General features: G+C 45.6%; 1 protein-coding gene across 1 annotated transcript in view; it reads left to right on the top strand.

The window, feature by feature from the left end:
* Window positions 1-15,397, top strand: part of LOC120055416 (rho GTPase-activating protein 12-like) — a 48,404-nt gene extending 33,007 nt beyond the window's left edge. The window contains exons 7-15 of the mRNA XM_039003279.1: window positions 1,826-1,927; window positions 5,197-5,295; window positions 5,608-5,710; window positions 5,929-6,048; window positions 6,284-6,382; window positions 9,359-9,436; window positions 11,694-11,828; window positions 12,193-12,298; window positions 13,095-15,397. Coding sequence (XP_038859207.1) covers window positions 1,826-1,927; window positions 5,197-5,295; window positions 5,608-5,710; window positions 5,929-6,048; window positions 6,284-6,382; window positions 9,359-9,436; window positions 11,694-11,828; window positions 12,193-12,298; window positions 13,095-13,266 — 1,014 coding nt within the window. The 3' untranslated portion in view covers window positions 13,267-15,397. The remainder of the gene's footprint in view (window positions 1-1,825; window positions 1,928-5,196; window positions 5,296-5,607; window positions 5,711-5,928; window positions 6,049-6,283; window positions 6,383-9,358; window positions 9,437-11,693; window positions 11,829-12,192; window positions 12,299-13,094) is intronic.
* Window positions 15,398-15,716: the final 319 nt, after the last annotated feature.

Genomic DNA, 15,716 nt, shown 5'->3' with positions numbered 1-15,716 from the left:
GGAATTCAGGGAACTCAGTGAGGAACGCTGTATATGGCCCAGGAGGCCTGTAAACAGTAGCTATAAAAAGTGATTGAGTAGGCTGCATAGATTTCATGACTAGAAGCTCAAAAGACGAAAACACAATCTTTTTTTTTTGTAAATTGAAATTTGCTATCGTAAATGTTAGCAACACCTCCGCCTTTGCGGGATGCACGGGGAATGTGTTTACTAGTGTAACCAGGAGGTGAGGCCTCATTTAACACAGTAAATTCATCAGGCTTAAGCCATGTTTCAGTCAGGCCAATCACATCAAGATTATGATCAGTGATTAGTTCATTGACTATAACTGCCTTGGAAGTGAGTGATCTAACATTAATTAGCCCTATTTTGAGATGTGAGATATCACAATCTCTTTCAATAATGACAGGAATGGAGGAAGCGAACACTGCCATGTTTAGTTTTGCCCAACCTAAGTCGAGGCACAGACACGGTCTCAATGGGGATAGCTGAGCTGACTACACTGACTGTGCTAGTGGCAGACTCCACTAAGCTGGCAGGCTCATTGTGGACCTAGGGGAGTTAGAGCCCTGTCTATGTTCGTAGATAAGATGAGAGCACCCCTCCAGCTAGGATGGAGTCCGTCACTCCTCAGCAGGCCAGGCTTGGTCCTGTTTGTGGGTGAGTCCCAGAAAGAGGGCCAATCTACACATTCTATCTTTTGGGAGGGGCAGAAAACAGTTTTCAATCAGCGATTGAGTTGTGACACTCTGCTGTAGAGCTCATCACTCCCCCTAACTGAGAGGGGGCCAGAGACAATTACTCAATGCCGACACATCTTTCTAGCTGATTTACACGCTGAAGCTATGTTGCGCTTGGTGACTTCTGACTGTTTCATCCTAACATCGTTGGGGCCGACGTGGATAACAATATCCCTATACTCTCTACACTCGCCAGTTTTAGCTTTAGCCAGCACCATCTTCAGATTATCCTTAACGTCGGTAGCCCTGCCCCCTGGTAAACAGTGTATGATCGCTGGATGATTAGTTTTAAGTCTAATACTGTGGGTAATGGAGTTGCCAATGACTAGGGTGTTCAATTTGTCAGAGCTAATGGTGGGAGGCTTCGGCGTCTCAGACCCCATAACGGTTGGAGGAGAGACCAGAGAAGACTCTGACTCCGACTCATCCCTCCTCTCCCCCATCCCTCCTCTCCCCCATCCCTCCTCTCCCACATCCCTCCTCTCCCCTATCCCTCCTATCCCCCCTCTCCCCCCATCCCTCCTCTCCCCCATCCTTGAAGAGGGAGGGGGTAGGTCAGACACTACTGTAGGTTGGCATCCTTGAAGAGGGAGGGGGTAGGTCAGACACTACTGTAGGTTGGGATCCTTGAAGAGGGAGGGGTCAGACAGTCAAGTCAGTGGGTTCCATGTAGGAAGTGGGTTTCATAGGCTTGTGTCCCATATGGCACCCTATTCCCTATATTGTGCACTACTATACTACCCCGTAAGGCTCAGGTCAAAAGTAATGCACTATATAGGGAATAGGGTGCCTTATGGGACACAAGCCTATAGACCGAACCAAGTGATTCAGCTGTAGTCTAGTGGGTGACTCTCTAAGACACAACAGTGTGCTGATACCTCACCAACAACCCTCTGGGTTGACAGTGGGTTTGACAAGATCCATTGTCACGTGTGTGTGTGTGTGTGTGTGTGTGTGTGTGTGTGTGTGTGTGTGTGTGTGTGTGTGTGTGTGTGTGTGTGTGTGTGTGTGTGTGTGTGTGTGTGTGTGTGTGTGTGTGTGTGTGTGTGTGTGTGTGTGTGTGTGTTTCTGCTCTCTTCCTGTAGTTTGGAGGAAGCCAGTCTAAACCAGAGTTCACTGTGGACCTGAGAGGAGGATCTATAGAATGGGCTTCCAAGGACAAGTCCAGCAAGAAGCATGTCATTGAGGTGAGAGGGCTCTGACACTACAAAACATTCATATGTCCCCAGTTCTTTCAGGGCCACAACGCTGCTTCAGACACATACAGCCATAGCACTATGAGTGTAGAATGTGCCAATCAAACCACATTTATTTCTAAAGCTCTTCTTACATCAGCAGATGTCACAAAGTGCTTTACAGAAACCCAGCCTAAAACCCCAAACAGCAAGCAATGCAGATGTAGAAGCACGGTGGCTAGGAATAACTCCCTAGAAAGGCAGGAATCTAGAGAGGAACCAGGCTCTGGGCTCTCAGTCCTCTCTGGCTGTGTCGGGTGGAGATTATAACAGTACATGGCCATTAAGGCCAGATTGTTCTTCAAGATGTTCAAACGTTCAGAGATGACCAGCAGGGTCAGATAATAATCACAGTGGTTGTAGAGGCTGTTGTTGTGCTGTTGTTTTTGTCCGATACCGATATCCAATATTTTCCTTGTCCCCCAAAAAAACCTGATACCGATAACCAATATTTAACATTTTGGTGGTCTTTTAAGCATTCTAGTACAGTTAAGTAGTTAACGCGCACACACACACACATGGATGCAGCGGTCTAAGGCACTGCATCTCAGTGCAAGAGGTGTCACTACAGTCCCTGGTTCGAATCCAGGCTGTATCACATCCGGACGTGATTGGGAGTCCCATAGGGTGGCCCAGCGTCGTCCAGGTTTGGCTGGTGTAGGCCGTCATTGTAAATAAGAATTTGTTCTTAACTGACTTGCCTAGTTAAATATAGTTTACGCACACACACTACACTGACCAAAAAGTTATTTTGTTGATATTTACATATGTCCCCATTACCAGTAAAACATAATCAACATGATGTGTGATGCAAATAGTATAATTATGCCATAATTTAATAGATCATGCTAAACGAGGTTGGAATGTTATATAAAATCAACAAAAGACAATAATCTGTTGAAATCACATTGGATGTATTATACTTTAGAGTTGCATTGGGGGCATACTTATTTCACTGTACAACCTTACCTATGGATTGTGGATCAATGACATGGGGTATCAGTCTACTCAGTGACACCCAGAGAACATTAGCGTTGTAGTTCTTATTGCGGGACTTTGTTGTCGACCTTTGTGTATTGAACACTATTCCAGAGGGAAAAACAATACTGCGTGGATGTTTTGGAGTCTGATAACTCTGAGGAGGACGTTGGCTTAAAATATCTTGGGTATTGAGTAGACTGATACCCCATTTCATTGATCCCCAATCTTTAGGTAAAGCTGTACAGTGCAATATGAATGTCAATACACACAATAGGCTGACTGGGGAGGTGATTTCACACAGTCACAGTCCCGCAATAAGAGCTACAACGCTAATATTTGCGTAAACTCTTCACACTTGTGTTCTGTGGGTGTCACCGAGTAGACTGATACCCCATTTCAGTGCCTCACATTCCAACCTTGTTTAACATTATCTAGTCTAAATATGGCATGATTCCACCAATTGTAACCTCCTGCATCACTTTCAAAGATGTACTTTTATTTTGAAGGCAAACCGCAAATTCCACTATTGTGCCTAATCCTTATTGTGGCTAGCTTCACAACACATAACCAGGTCTGGTCGGGCATCGCTAGCCAGATGAAGCTAGCTGGCTGCTTATAACTTTAGCTTTGGGCAACAGGGTGAAGTAGCTGGCTAGCTATTTATTTTCATGAACTGAAGTTCAATTTCAATAGGCGAACAACAAGTGGGTTCCTAGCTAATACTTACTTACAAAGATTCCTAAATCATTGCTAAGAATAGTGAAAATGACTGCGGTTTCTACTGGTCATTGTTTTCAGGCTGGTTGTATTGGTGCAAGCTAGGTACCAAACTAAAGCTAGCTAGCTACCCCAGAAGTTGCGGTCGAACAAATAATGCTTTATTACCAACGCTGTATTGTAAACACATCGTTCGTGGCCGGTGTTTGCTTGTTTGCAGACTTTTTTGTACAGCTTTGACAGTGCTACTGATAGTAGTGGTGGTGCTTGGCTTGCACATGCAAATTCAGAACACACAACATTCTATAATTTGATGTGCCAAATTAAAAGCTTAGTTAACGCGTCAAATAGTGTTATTGTCAATTAGTGTTATTTGACGTATCTTTTTTGACACGCAAAGACCCAAACAACGTTCCATAGTAGGTCGTGAAGCTAATAGCAGTGACGCTATTACTGTGTAACTCCGGTAGGGCAACATCTGAACAATAGCGCACTTGGTAACGTTAGTGTATACTGGTGCTCGAACCAGTCATCAAAGCCAACATCACCCACGACAGAGATGGTTCATTGTCAAGGGCAATGAAATCCATTATCTTGGTGTTAATGGATTTTGCCTATGAATTGTCTCGCTGAAATTTTCTTACTCTTTCAAATGACTGCTCGACTTGTTGACTGCTCGATCCACACAGCAGACATTGTGGGCTAGGTTAGGAATGCTGTGTTGCACGTGTAGCGCAAAATTTTATGTGGCGTCATGTAGTTATATAGGTGTGCACGTCAGCTTTGACATCGGTTTTTCACATCGGCGTTAAACTAGACATCGGGCCGATACCGATATGTTCACCGATATATCGTGCATCCCTAGTAAATAGTGCCATACGTGCACTCAACATATTCAGTTGGCTTTGCTGATATGGTTTTTGTTGTCCTTGATGTCTTTTAGTTTTTTGCTTTGTTGTTTTCGCTTTTCCTTTGTCTTTCTCTTTTTTCCATTTTGTTGGTTGTTGGTGCATTGGGGGGGGGGGGGGGGTCTCGGGTGGTTGAGGGGCAGCTCTAGGGGAACTGGGGGGGGGGGGGGGGGTTTGGAGGGTGAGGGGCAGTTCTTTGGGAACTGGGGGGGATTTTGGATGGTTGAGGGGCAGCTCTTTGGGAACTGTGGGGGGGTTCTTGAATGGTTGAGTGGCAGCTCTTGGAGAACTGTGGGGGGGGGGGGGCGGGTCTTGGATGGTTGAGGGGCAGCTCTTGGAGAACTGTTAGAGGATCTTGGAGGGCTGGTGGCCTGGCGGTTGGGAGCTTGGGCCGGTGGCCGATGGATCGCTGGTTCGGGTCCCCGTTTTTGAACTTCTGGGAGATCTGTCAACATGCCCTTGAGCTGAGAGTTGACCCTGGTTGCTTCTGTGTTTCGCTCTGGATGGGAGTCTGTTAGATGACTAATGTGACCTAGTTGTTGAGCGGCTTCACTGCAAGTAGATTGTATGTTTTAAATATTCAATAAAAAATAAAACTTCTTGTTCTCTTTGCAGGTGAAAACCCATCAGAGTACAGAGCTGCTGATCCAGTCAGAGAACGACGGAGTCATCAATGACTGGTACAGGGCACTGATGGACACAATCAGCACACACGTGAGTCTGGACACACACACACACACACACACACACACAGACACACACACTTGTCTGATTTGTACCGCAGTTCCACATCTATCCACTAAGTGGCAGAGTTGTCATGTTTAGTCATTGGGCCAGTCCAAAGGTAGCCTGCCTGTTTCTGTGTGTTCCTGACTGCCCCCTCGTGTGTCTGTATGTCTGTGTGTGTGTGTGTGTGTGTGTGTGTGTGTGTGTGTGTGTGTGTGTGTGTGTGTGTGTGTGTGTGTGTGTGTGTGTGTGTGTGTGTGTGTGTGTGTGTGTGTGTGTATGTTACCTGCCTTACTGTAGGCCTGGGAGTCAGATGAGGCCATAGAGGAGGACATGCCAGAGTCTCCTGGAGCGGAGAAACAAGACCAGGAGAAAGAGCACAGAGACTCTAAGAAGAGCCGAGGTCAGAGCATCATGTCTGTCTGAGACCACTTCTCTTTGTCTACTAAAGATGTTTCTGCTCATCATTATAGGTCAGCAGTCCAGGACTAAAACATCACTCAATGGAGAACCTCTAGAAAAATAGATGTTTAGTCCAGGACTAGGCTTCAATTGTGTTCAGGAAACTGTCCCTATGTGTGTCAGGGTGTTAAGTCATCTCCCGTTGTCATTGGTCTGTAGCCATGAAGAGTTCCACCAGTATGGACACGTCGGACAACAAGAAGACCAGAATCAAGCTGAAGAAGTTCCTGACACGCAGACCCACTCTGCAGACAGTCAGAGACAAGGGCTACATCAAAGGTATTACAAAGAGAATCCCCAGGTTTTTCAGAAATCCAGGCTGGAAGAGGAAATAAACAGAACATCTAGAAGCTTCCATCCTGGATTTCTGGGAAACCTGGACAGTTACCAGACGGTTACCAGACGGTTACCAGACGGTTACCAGACGGTTACCAGTGAAGGGCCTGTAGTTTTTCAGTGGTGGAGTACTTAGGACCTCTGTAATAATAACCCTGTTGATGTCTGTGTGTCTTAGACCAGGTGTTTGGCTGCAGTCTGAGTGACCTCTGTCAGAGAGAGAACACGTCCGTGCCAAGCTTCGTCACGATGTGCATCGACCACGTGGAAAACAACGGTAGGCGTGCTCCTCCTGTCTGAATGTGTCTGGCTCAGTTGTCTCTCATTGTAACAGTGGTAAGTTGAATGACTCAGTTGTCTCTCATTGTAACAGTGGTGAGTTGAATGACTCAGTTGTCTCTCATTGTAACAGTGGTGAGTTGAATGACTCAGTTGTCTCTCATTGTAACAGTGGTGAGTTGAATGACTCAGTTGTCTCTCATTGTAACAGTGGTGAGTTGAATGACTCAGTTGTCTCTCATTGTAACAATGGTGAGTTGAATGACTCAGTTGTCTCTCATTGTAACAGTGGTGTGGTGAGTTGAATGACTCAGTTGTCTCTCATTGTAACAGTGGTGTGGTGAGTTGAATGACTCAGTTGTCTCTCATTGTGATAGTGGTGTGGTGAGTTGAATGACTCAGTTGTCTCTCATTGTAACAGTGGTGTGGTGAGTTGAATGACTCAGTTGTCTCTCATTGTAACAATGGTGTGGGGGCAAGGGCTACATCAAGCCGTAGAAAAATGCTTATTGAAATTCTCAATTATCGTGGATTTATCGGTGGTGACAGTGTTTCCTAGCCTCAGTGTAGTGGGCAGCTGGGAGGAGGTGTTCTTATTCTCCATGGACTTTACAGTGTTCCAGAACGTTCTGTTTGCACATTTCTGTTTGGAAAAGCTAGCTTTTGCTTTCCTAACTGCCTGTGTATATTGGTTCCTAACTTCCCTGAAAAGTTGCATATCGCGGGGGCTATTCGATGCTAATGCAGTACGCCACAGGATGTTTTTGTGCTGGTCAAGGGCAGTCAGGTCTGGAGTGAACCAGGGGCTATATCTGTTCCTGGTTGTACATTTTTTGAATGGGCCATGCTTATTTAAGATGGTGAGGAAAGCACTTTTAAAGAATAACCAGGCATCCTCTACTGCTGGAATGAGGTCAATGTCCTTCCAGGGTACCCGGGCCAGGTCGGTTAGAAAGGCCTGCTCGCTGAAGTGATTTAGGGAGCGTTTGACAGTGATGAGCGGTGGTCGTTTGACCGCAGACCCATTACGGACGCAGGCAATGAGGCAGTGATCTCTGAGAACCTGGTTGAAGACAGCAGAGGTGTATTTGGAGGGTGCCCGTGTTTACGGATTTGGGGTTGTACCTGGTAGGTTCATTGATAATTTGAGTGAGATTGAGGGCATCAAGTTTAGATTGTAGGACGGCCGGAGTGTTAAGCATGTCCCAGTTTAGGTCACCTAACAGCAGGAGCTCTGAAGAAAGATGGGGGGCAATCAATTCACATATGGTGTCCAGGGCACAGCTGGGGGCAGGAGGTGGTCTATAGCAAGCGACAACGGTGAGAGACTTGTTTCTGGAAAGGTGAATTTTTAAAAGTAGGAGCTCAAATTGTTTGGGCACAGACCTGGATAGTAAGACAGAACTCTGCAAGCTATCTCTGCAGTAGATTGCAACTCCGCCCCCTTTGGCAGTTCTATCTTGTCGGAAAATGTTATAGTTAGGGATGGACATTTCAGGGTTTTTGGTGGTCTTCCTAAGCCAGGATTCAGACACAGCTAGGGCATCCGGGTTGGCAGAGTGTGCTAAGGCAGTGAATAAAACAAACCTAGGGAGGAGGCTTCTAATGTTAACATGCATGAAACCAAGGCTTTTACGGTTACAGAAGTCAACAAATGAGAGCGCCTGGGGAATGGGAGTGGAGCTAGGCACTGCAGGGCCTGGATTAACCTCCACATCACCAGAGGAACGGAGGAGGAGTAGGATAAGGGTACAGCTAAAGGCTATAAGAACTGGTCGTCTAGTACGTTCGGAACAGAGAGTAAAAGGAGCAGGTTTCTGGGCACGGTAGAATAGACTCAAGGCATAATGTACAGACAAAGGTATGGTAGGATGTGAATACAGTAGAGTGACGAAGAGAGAGATAATGTCCCTAGAAACATAATTTAATTCAGGTGAGGTCACCGCATGTGTGGGATGTGGAACTAAAGAGTTAACTAAGGCGTATTGAGCAGGGCTAGAGGCTCTACAGTGAAATAAGGCAATAATTACTAACCAAGACAGCAATGGACCAGGCATATTGACATTAGGGAGAGGCATGCGTAGCCGAGTGATCATAGGGGTCCAGTGAGTGGCTCGGGCCAGAGACATGGCGATTCAGGCAGCTAGCGGGCCGGAGCTAGCAATCTAGCAGAAGGGCCTTAGAGGGACATCGCGTCAGAAGAAAGTCATTTGTAGCCCCCTCGTGCTGTCATGTCTGCAGACCAGTCGTCATGGATCAGCAGGGCTCCGTGTGGTAAAAAGGTCCAAGCCAATTGGCAGAATAGGTATAGTGGCCAAATAATTTGTCCGATGGGCCTCTTAAGCTAACAGTCCGATATGCTCTAGACAGCTAGCGGGCCGCGGCTAGCAGATGGGCATTCAGGGGACGTTGCGACGGAGGAGCCAGTTGATAAACCCCTTCGGGCGAATTACGTCGGTAGTTCAGTCGTGATGGGTTGGCGGGGGTCCAGGCTGAATGGCAAAATAGGTATTGTAGCCCAAGGAGTGGCTGATGGAACTCTTCGGCTAGCCGGAAGATGGGCCTAGCAAGGCTCGGGACAGAGACGTTAGCCAGGAGTGGCCACTCGGATAGCAGCTAGCTGCGATGATCCAGGTGAAAAGGTGCAGAGCTTGCGGTAGGAATCGGGAGATATGGAGAAAAATAGCTTCTGTTGGGGTTCCGGTTCAGAAGTAAAGAAATAGCAGATCCATACCACATTGGGTGAGGCAGATTGCAGGAGAGTATGTTGAAGTCAAAAATATATAAAAAGATATATACATGGGACACGACAAGACGAGGACAAAAAGAAGTCTGACTGCTACGCCATCTTGGATCACATGTCCTATGAAAAACAGTAACTAAATATGTAAGGGTATCAGACCGTCGATCTCCTATATAAAACTGTGAATGGTTGTGTGATGGTGCATGCTCTTCTGTGTTCCTCTGTCTGAAGCTCTGAATGTGGACGGGCTGTACAGAGTGAGTGGGAACCTGGCTGTCATCCAGAAACTACGCTTCGCTGTCAATCATGGTAGGTGCTACTGTCCTCTCTCTTCACTGTCAATCATGGTAGGTACTACTGCTACTGTCCTCCTCTCTCTTCACTGTCAATCATGGTAGGTACTACTGCTACTGTCCTCTCTCTCCACCTCGTCACTGTCAATAGAAAATGGCAGCAGTTTTACGGGCGCCTAACCAATTGTGTTAATATGTGTTTTTTCGCGTTATTTCTTATTTTGTGCATAATGTTTCTGCCACCGTGTCTTAACGCCAAAAAAGAGCTTCTGGATATCAGGACAACGATCAGTCACCTCGGACTAGACAAAGATATTTTCTTCAACAAGCAGAACGCACAGGATGTACTTCAGACACCCAACAAGGCCGAAATCCCTGTCATTGGCAAGAGAAAGAGACGCAGGTACAGAAGACACAGGACGGGGTGACGCAGGTACAGAGGACACAGGACTGGGTGACGCAGGTACAGAAGACACAGGGCGGGGTGACGCAAGTACAGAGGACACAGGACTGGGTGACGCAGGTACAGAGGACACAGGACTGGGTGACGCAGGTACAGAGGACACAGGGCGGGGTGCCTCGTAAGGATCCAGCGACGGCGAGTGGGAAATCTGCCTTTACCATCAGTATTACTTGCCAACGTACAATCATTGGAGAATAAATTAGACGAGGTACGATCACAAGTATCCTACCTTATATTTTGCCCGCCTGAAATAGAGTATTTCATGATTAGCTGTAGACCACACTATTTGCCAAGACAGTTTTCATCTGTATTTTTCATGGCTGTTTATTTACCACCACAGATGGATGCTGGCACTAAGACCGCACTCAGTCAGCTGTATAAGAAATAAGCAAACAGGAACTCACTCACCCAGAGGCGGCGCTCCTAGTGGCCGAGGACTTTAATGCAGCGAAACTTAAATCAGTTTTACCTCATTTGTATCAGCATGTTAAATGCGCAACATGTGGGGAAATAATTCTAGATCACCTGTACTCCACACACAGAGACTTGTACATAGCTCTCCCTCGCCCTCCATTTGGCAAATCTGACCATAATTCTATCCTCCTGATTCCTGCTTACAAGCAAAAATTTAAGCAGGAAGCACCAGTGACTCAGTCTATAAAAAAGTGGTCAGATGAAGCAGATGCTAAACTACAGGGCTGTTTTGCTAGCACAGACTGGAATATGTTCCGGTATTCTTCCGATGGCATTGAGGAGTACACCACATCAGTCACTGGCTTTATCAATAAGTGCATCGAGGATGTCGTCCCCACAGTGACTGTACGTACATACCCCAACCAGAAGCCATGGATTACAGGTGACATTTTTGCACTGAGCTAAAGGGCAGAGCTGCCACTTTCAAGGTGCGGGACTCTAACCCAGAAGCTTATAAGAAATCCTGCTATGCCCAACGACGAACCATCAAACAGGTAAAACGCCAATACAGGACTAAGATTGAATCGTACTACACCGGCTCCAACGCTCGTCTTATATGGCAGAGCCTGCAAACTATTAGATTACAAAGGGAAGAACAGCCACGATTTGCCCAGTGACACAAGCCTACCAGACGAGCTAAATCACATCTATGCTCGCTTCGAGGAAAGCAACACTGAGGCATGCATGAGAGCATCAGCTGTTCCGGACGACTCTGTGATCACATTCTCCGTAGCCGACGTGAGTAAGACCTTTAAACAGGTCAACATTCACAAGGCCGCTGGGCCTGACGGATTACCAGGACGTGTGATCTGGGCATTTGCTGACCAACTGCGAGGTGTCTTCACTGACATTTTCAACATGTCCCTGATTGAGTCTGTAATAGCAACATGTTTCAAGCAGACCACCATAGTCCCTGTGCCCAAGAACACTAAGATAACCTGCCAAAATGACTACAGACCCATAGCACTCAGGTCTGTGGCCAAGAGCCATATGACTCCTGATCAGGTAATGAAATTGCTACCTGGACTATTTACATTGTATCCCCCCCCCCCTATAGTCTTTTTTTGTTTTTTTATTATTTTATTTTTTGTTTATCTATTGTTTTCCTTATATGTATTTATTTCTTAAAAATTGCACCGTTGGTTAGGGCTTGGAAGTAAGCATTTCACTGTAAGGTGATGTAATCAGCTCACGTGACAAATAAACTTTGATTTGATCAATGGTAGGTACCACTGCTACTGTCCCCTCTCTCTGTATAATGACAGCCTGTGTATGCACGGACCTGTAGTACACTGAATAACCCTGTTTGTGTGTGTGTGTGTGTGTGTGTGTGTAGATGAGAAGGTGAACCTGGAGGAAGGGAAGTGGGAGGATATCCATGTGATTACAGGAGCGTTGAAGATGTTCTTCAGAGAGCTGCCTGAACCCCTCTTCACATATGGATTATTCCATGACTTTGTCAACTCCATCAGTGAGTACATAATAATCCCATTGGTTTTATTATGAGTACAATAACAACAACCAATACACATCCTGGCTACTCCATTCTAATAGTTGAATTCTTTACATCATGTTGTATTAGTGTCCATCTATATTTCTACTACTGTACTACTGAATGTAGTAAATGTTATATTTATCCATTGGGTGGCGCTACATCACATTAAAGATTAGGAAATGGGAATGGCCCAGTGTGTTGTTTGAATGTGAAGCCTGTTGTTGTTCTTCCTGCTAAACAGGAAGGGACAAGCTGAAGTTGTCCAATGAGAGAAGCTTATTTTCGTTATCGGTTGCAAAACGTTTTGCTACAGTATTCAGTATTTCTGTCTGCTCAACAGAGATCCCAGACTACAAGCAGCGTGTCCAGGCCATCAAGGAGCGGGTCAAACAGTTGCCAAAACCCAACCAGGACACGATGCAGGTCCTCTTCAAACACCTCAGGAGGTTAGTCAACCTGCACAGTTAACTAAATGACTATATCATCTCATTGTGTTAGCCTCATTCATATTGAGACACTGGGTTGCAAAATCCTGTTAACTTTCCCCAAGTTCCCAGGTTTTCCCAATATAATTATGTAAAGTTCAATGCTATAGCCTCTTGCTCTCAATGTAAATATGAAGTTGTTCTTAATTGACCTGCCTGGTTAAATGAATAAATACAAACTTGTTCTCTCTCCGCAGGGTGATTGAGTTTTAGCTATATGATGCTACATTTATAATGATATAGCTGTTAGCTTTACTGCCCCTCTCTCTGTCCGCAGGGTGATTGAGTTTTAGCTATATGATGCTACATTTATAATGATATAGCTGTTAGCTATAATGCGTCTCTCTCTGTCCGCAGGGTGATTGAGTTTTAGCTATATGATGCTACATTTATAATGATATAGCTGTTAGCTTTACTGCCCCTCTCTCTGTCCGCAGGGTGATTGAGTTTTAGCTATATGATGCTACATTTATAATGATATAGCTGTTAGCTATAATGCGTCTCTCTCTGTCCGCAGGGTGATTGAGTTTTAGCTATATGATGCTACATTTATAATGATATAGCTGTTAGCTTTACTGCCCCTCTCTCTGTCCACAGGGTGATTGAGTTTTAGCTATATGATGCTACATTTATAATGATATAGCTGTTAGCTTTACTGCCCCTCTCTCTGTCCACAGGGTGATTGAGTTTTAGCTAAATGATGCTACATCTATAATGATATAGCTGTTAGCTTTACTGCCCCTCTCTCTGTCCGCAGGGTGATTGACCACGGCGAGGAGAACCGTATGACGACCCAGAGCGTGGCCATAGTGTTCGGCCCCACCCTCCTCAGACCCGAGACAGAGACGTGGAACATGGCGGTCCACATGGTCTATCAGAACCAGATAGTAGATCTCATCCTGCTGGAGTACGAGGGCATCTTTAGGTAGACACCAGAGGGGTGACCTTTTCCCTAAGTACAGGTCTAGGATCAGTTTCCCTTCCCACCCAATCATAACCTTAGTGGAGGAGGTGCTAAACTGACCCAAGATCAGCGTCTAGGTGCAACTTCACCCTACACTGGTAGAGACGGGAGGTGATGTTCACTAGGAACGAAACGCTAACGGGATGAAACGGAGAGGGACTACGTGAACTTGTCCAATAAGAAACTTGTTTTCCGTTGTCAAATGCTTCGTAACGTTGTGCTGTAATGACTCCAACCCAGGCCTCCTCTCTGAACACCATCACCACCATGACTATGCAGAGCTCTCAACCCAACCCAGGAGAGACCTGTCCAACTCACCCCCCTCTAGCCCGTAGTCATTCACGCCTCAGAATCCATCTCCCGCCAACCAAACCTGTAAGACAAGGACTTATTATACACAACTAATAAACCCAAGTTGAGACTCTTAGCAGCCAACATGGAAGATGCTTCTCCCTCCTGCTCTTCTCTCAGCAAACATGGAAGATGCTTCCCCCTCCTGCTCCTCTCTCAGCAAACATGGAAGATGCTTCCCCCTCCTGCTCCTCTCTCAGCAAACATGGAAGATGCTTCCCCCTCCTGCTCCTCTCTGTAAACATGGAAGATGCTTCCCCCTCCTGCTCCTCTCTCAGCAAACATGGAAGATGCTTCCCCCTCCTGCTCCTCTCTCAGCAAACATGGAAGATGCTTCCCCCTCCTGCTCCTCTCTCAGCAAACATGGAAGATGCTTCCCCCTCCTGCTCCTCTCTCAGCCAACATGGAAGATGCTTCTCCCTCCTGCTCCTCTCTCAGCAAACATGGAAGATGCTTCCCCCTCCTGCTCCTCTCTCAGCAAACATGGAAGATGCTTCCCCCCCCCTGCTCCTCTCTCAGCAAACATGGAAGATGCTTCCCCCTCCTGCTCCTCTCTCAGCAAACATGGAAGATGCTTCTCCCTCCTGCTCCTCTCTCAGCAAACATGGAAGATGCTTCCCCCTCCTGCTCCTCTCTCAGCAAACATGGAAGATGCTTCCCCCTCCTGCTCCTCTCTCAGCAAACATGGAAGATGCTTCCCCCTCCTGCTCTTCTCTCCATGGCTGCTTTTGTGGGACTTTCTGCAAAAGCCAACATCCAATCCTGATTGTCCATTCACTGGATTACTATGTCCATCGTAAATGATCCCTCTCCTCTAAAGTACAGACTCTCTCTCCTCTGTGAAGCGGTTCGTTCTACACACTGGCTGTGTCTTACGTGGCTCACTATTCACTATAAAGTGTACTTCTTCTGGCCAAAGGTAGTGCACTATATAGGGAATAGGGTTCCATTTGGGACACACACACTGACTCATGGTTTTACTTCAGCCATCTTAACAAAACTATTCTGCTTCTCTGGTTTTCAGAAGAAATCTTCTCCTATCAGTCAGATTTCAACTTGAAAATACAGAACTGGTCCTCTGACTGGTGGTGAATAAGGCAACCATTAATAAATTAAAGTTCTGTTGAATAATATGTACAGCTGTAGTGTGTTGTGTCAAATGGCACCCTATTCACTTTGTAGTGCACTACTTTTAACCAGAGCTCTGATCAAAGGTAGTGCACTATAAAGGAAATGAACAGGGTTGTGTGTGTGTGTGTGTGTGTGTACGGGGGATTGACTGACTGGAAATATGTTGTACAGATGTTTGATAGTAATTATGTTTATCTTGACGGTGAGCGTTAGAAACTTGGAGACAATCACTAACGTGTTAAGATTTGTTCCATAAGGTAGACTGATTGTGTAAAAAAATAAAATAATAATAATCATTTAGGATTGAAAAATTCCAGTAACTTAACTGAAATTCTCAGATTTTCCCCAAATCCCTGTTGGGAGGATTCCCTGGATATTCTGCATATTCACTCCTGATCCAGGGAAAATTCCAACCAGGGTTTATGGAAAACCTGGGGAATTTGGGGAAAGTTACTGTAATTTTGCAACACTAGAACTACTTACTATATGACCTGGGTTGTGGAAGTTTACCTGAGTTGTGGGTAAATGACACATTTTGAATGTAATTATTTTCCAAACTAACTGCTGTTCATGACTTCTTGTCTAACTGGAATAAAGGCCTCCATTGAGAACCTCTAAAACCTGTGGTACTTGTTTTTTCATCTCTCGTCTGACACACAGACAGACACACACACACACACACACACACACACACACACCCACTGATACCATAAACGAAAAACGTGCACACATTTCCACCATCATTGAACACAACAGGTCTTTCAGGTATTGCTTGTTGATACTGGATTTTATGATATTCCTTTTTTGCTGAGACAGCAAATTTCTACTTGACCTTTTGTAATAGAACATGTTATGAAACTATTCATATGCTGACATAACTAATGATTATAATACATTTTCTTGAAATAAAAACACATTAAACCAAAAGCGAAT

Source organism: Salvelinus namaycush, chromosome 11 (genome assembly GCF_016432855.1).
Source record: "Salvelinus namaycush isolate Seneca chromosome 11, SaNama_1.0, whole genome shotgun sequence".
NCBI lineage: Eukaryota > Metazoa > Chordata > Actinopteri > Salmoniformes > Salmonidae > Salvelinus > Salvelinus namaycush.
The sequence above is the reverse complement of the archived record's forward strand: the minus strand, read 5'-3'. Positions and strand labels throughout refer to the sequence as shown.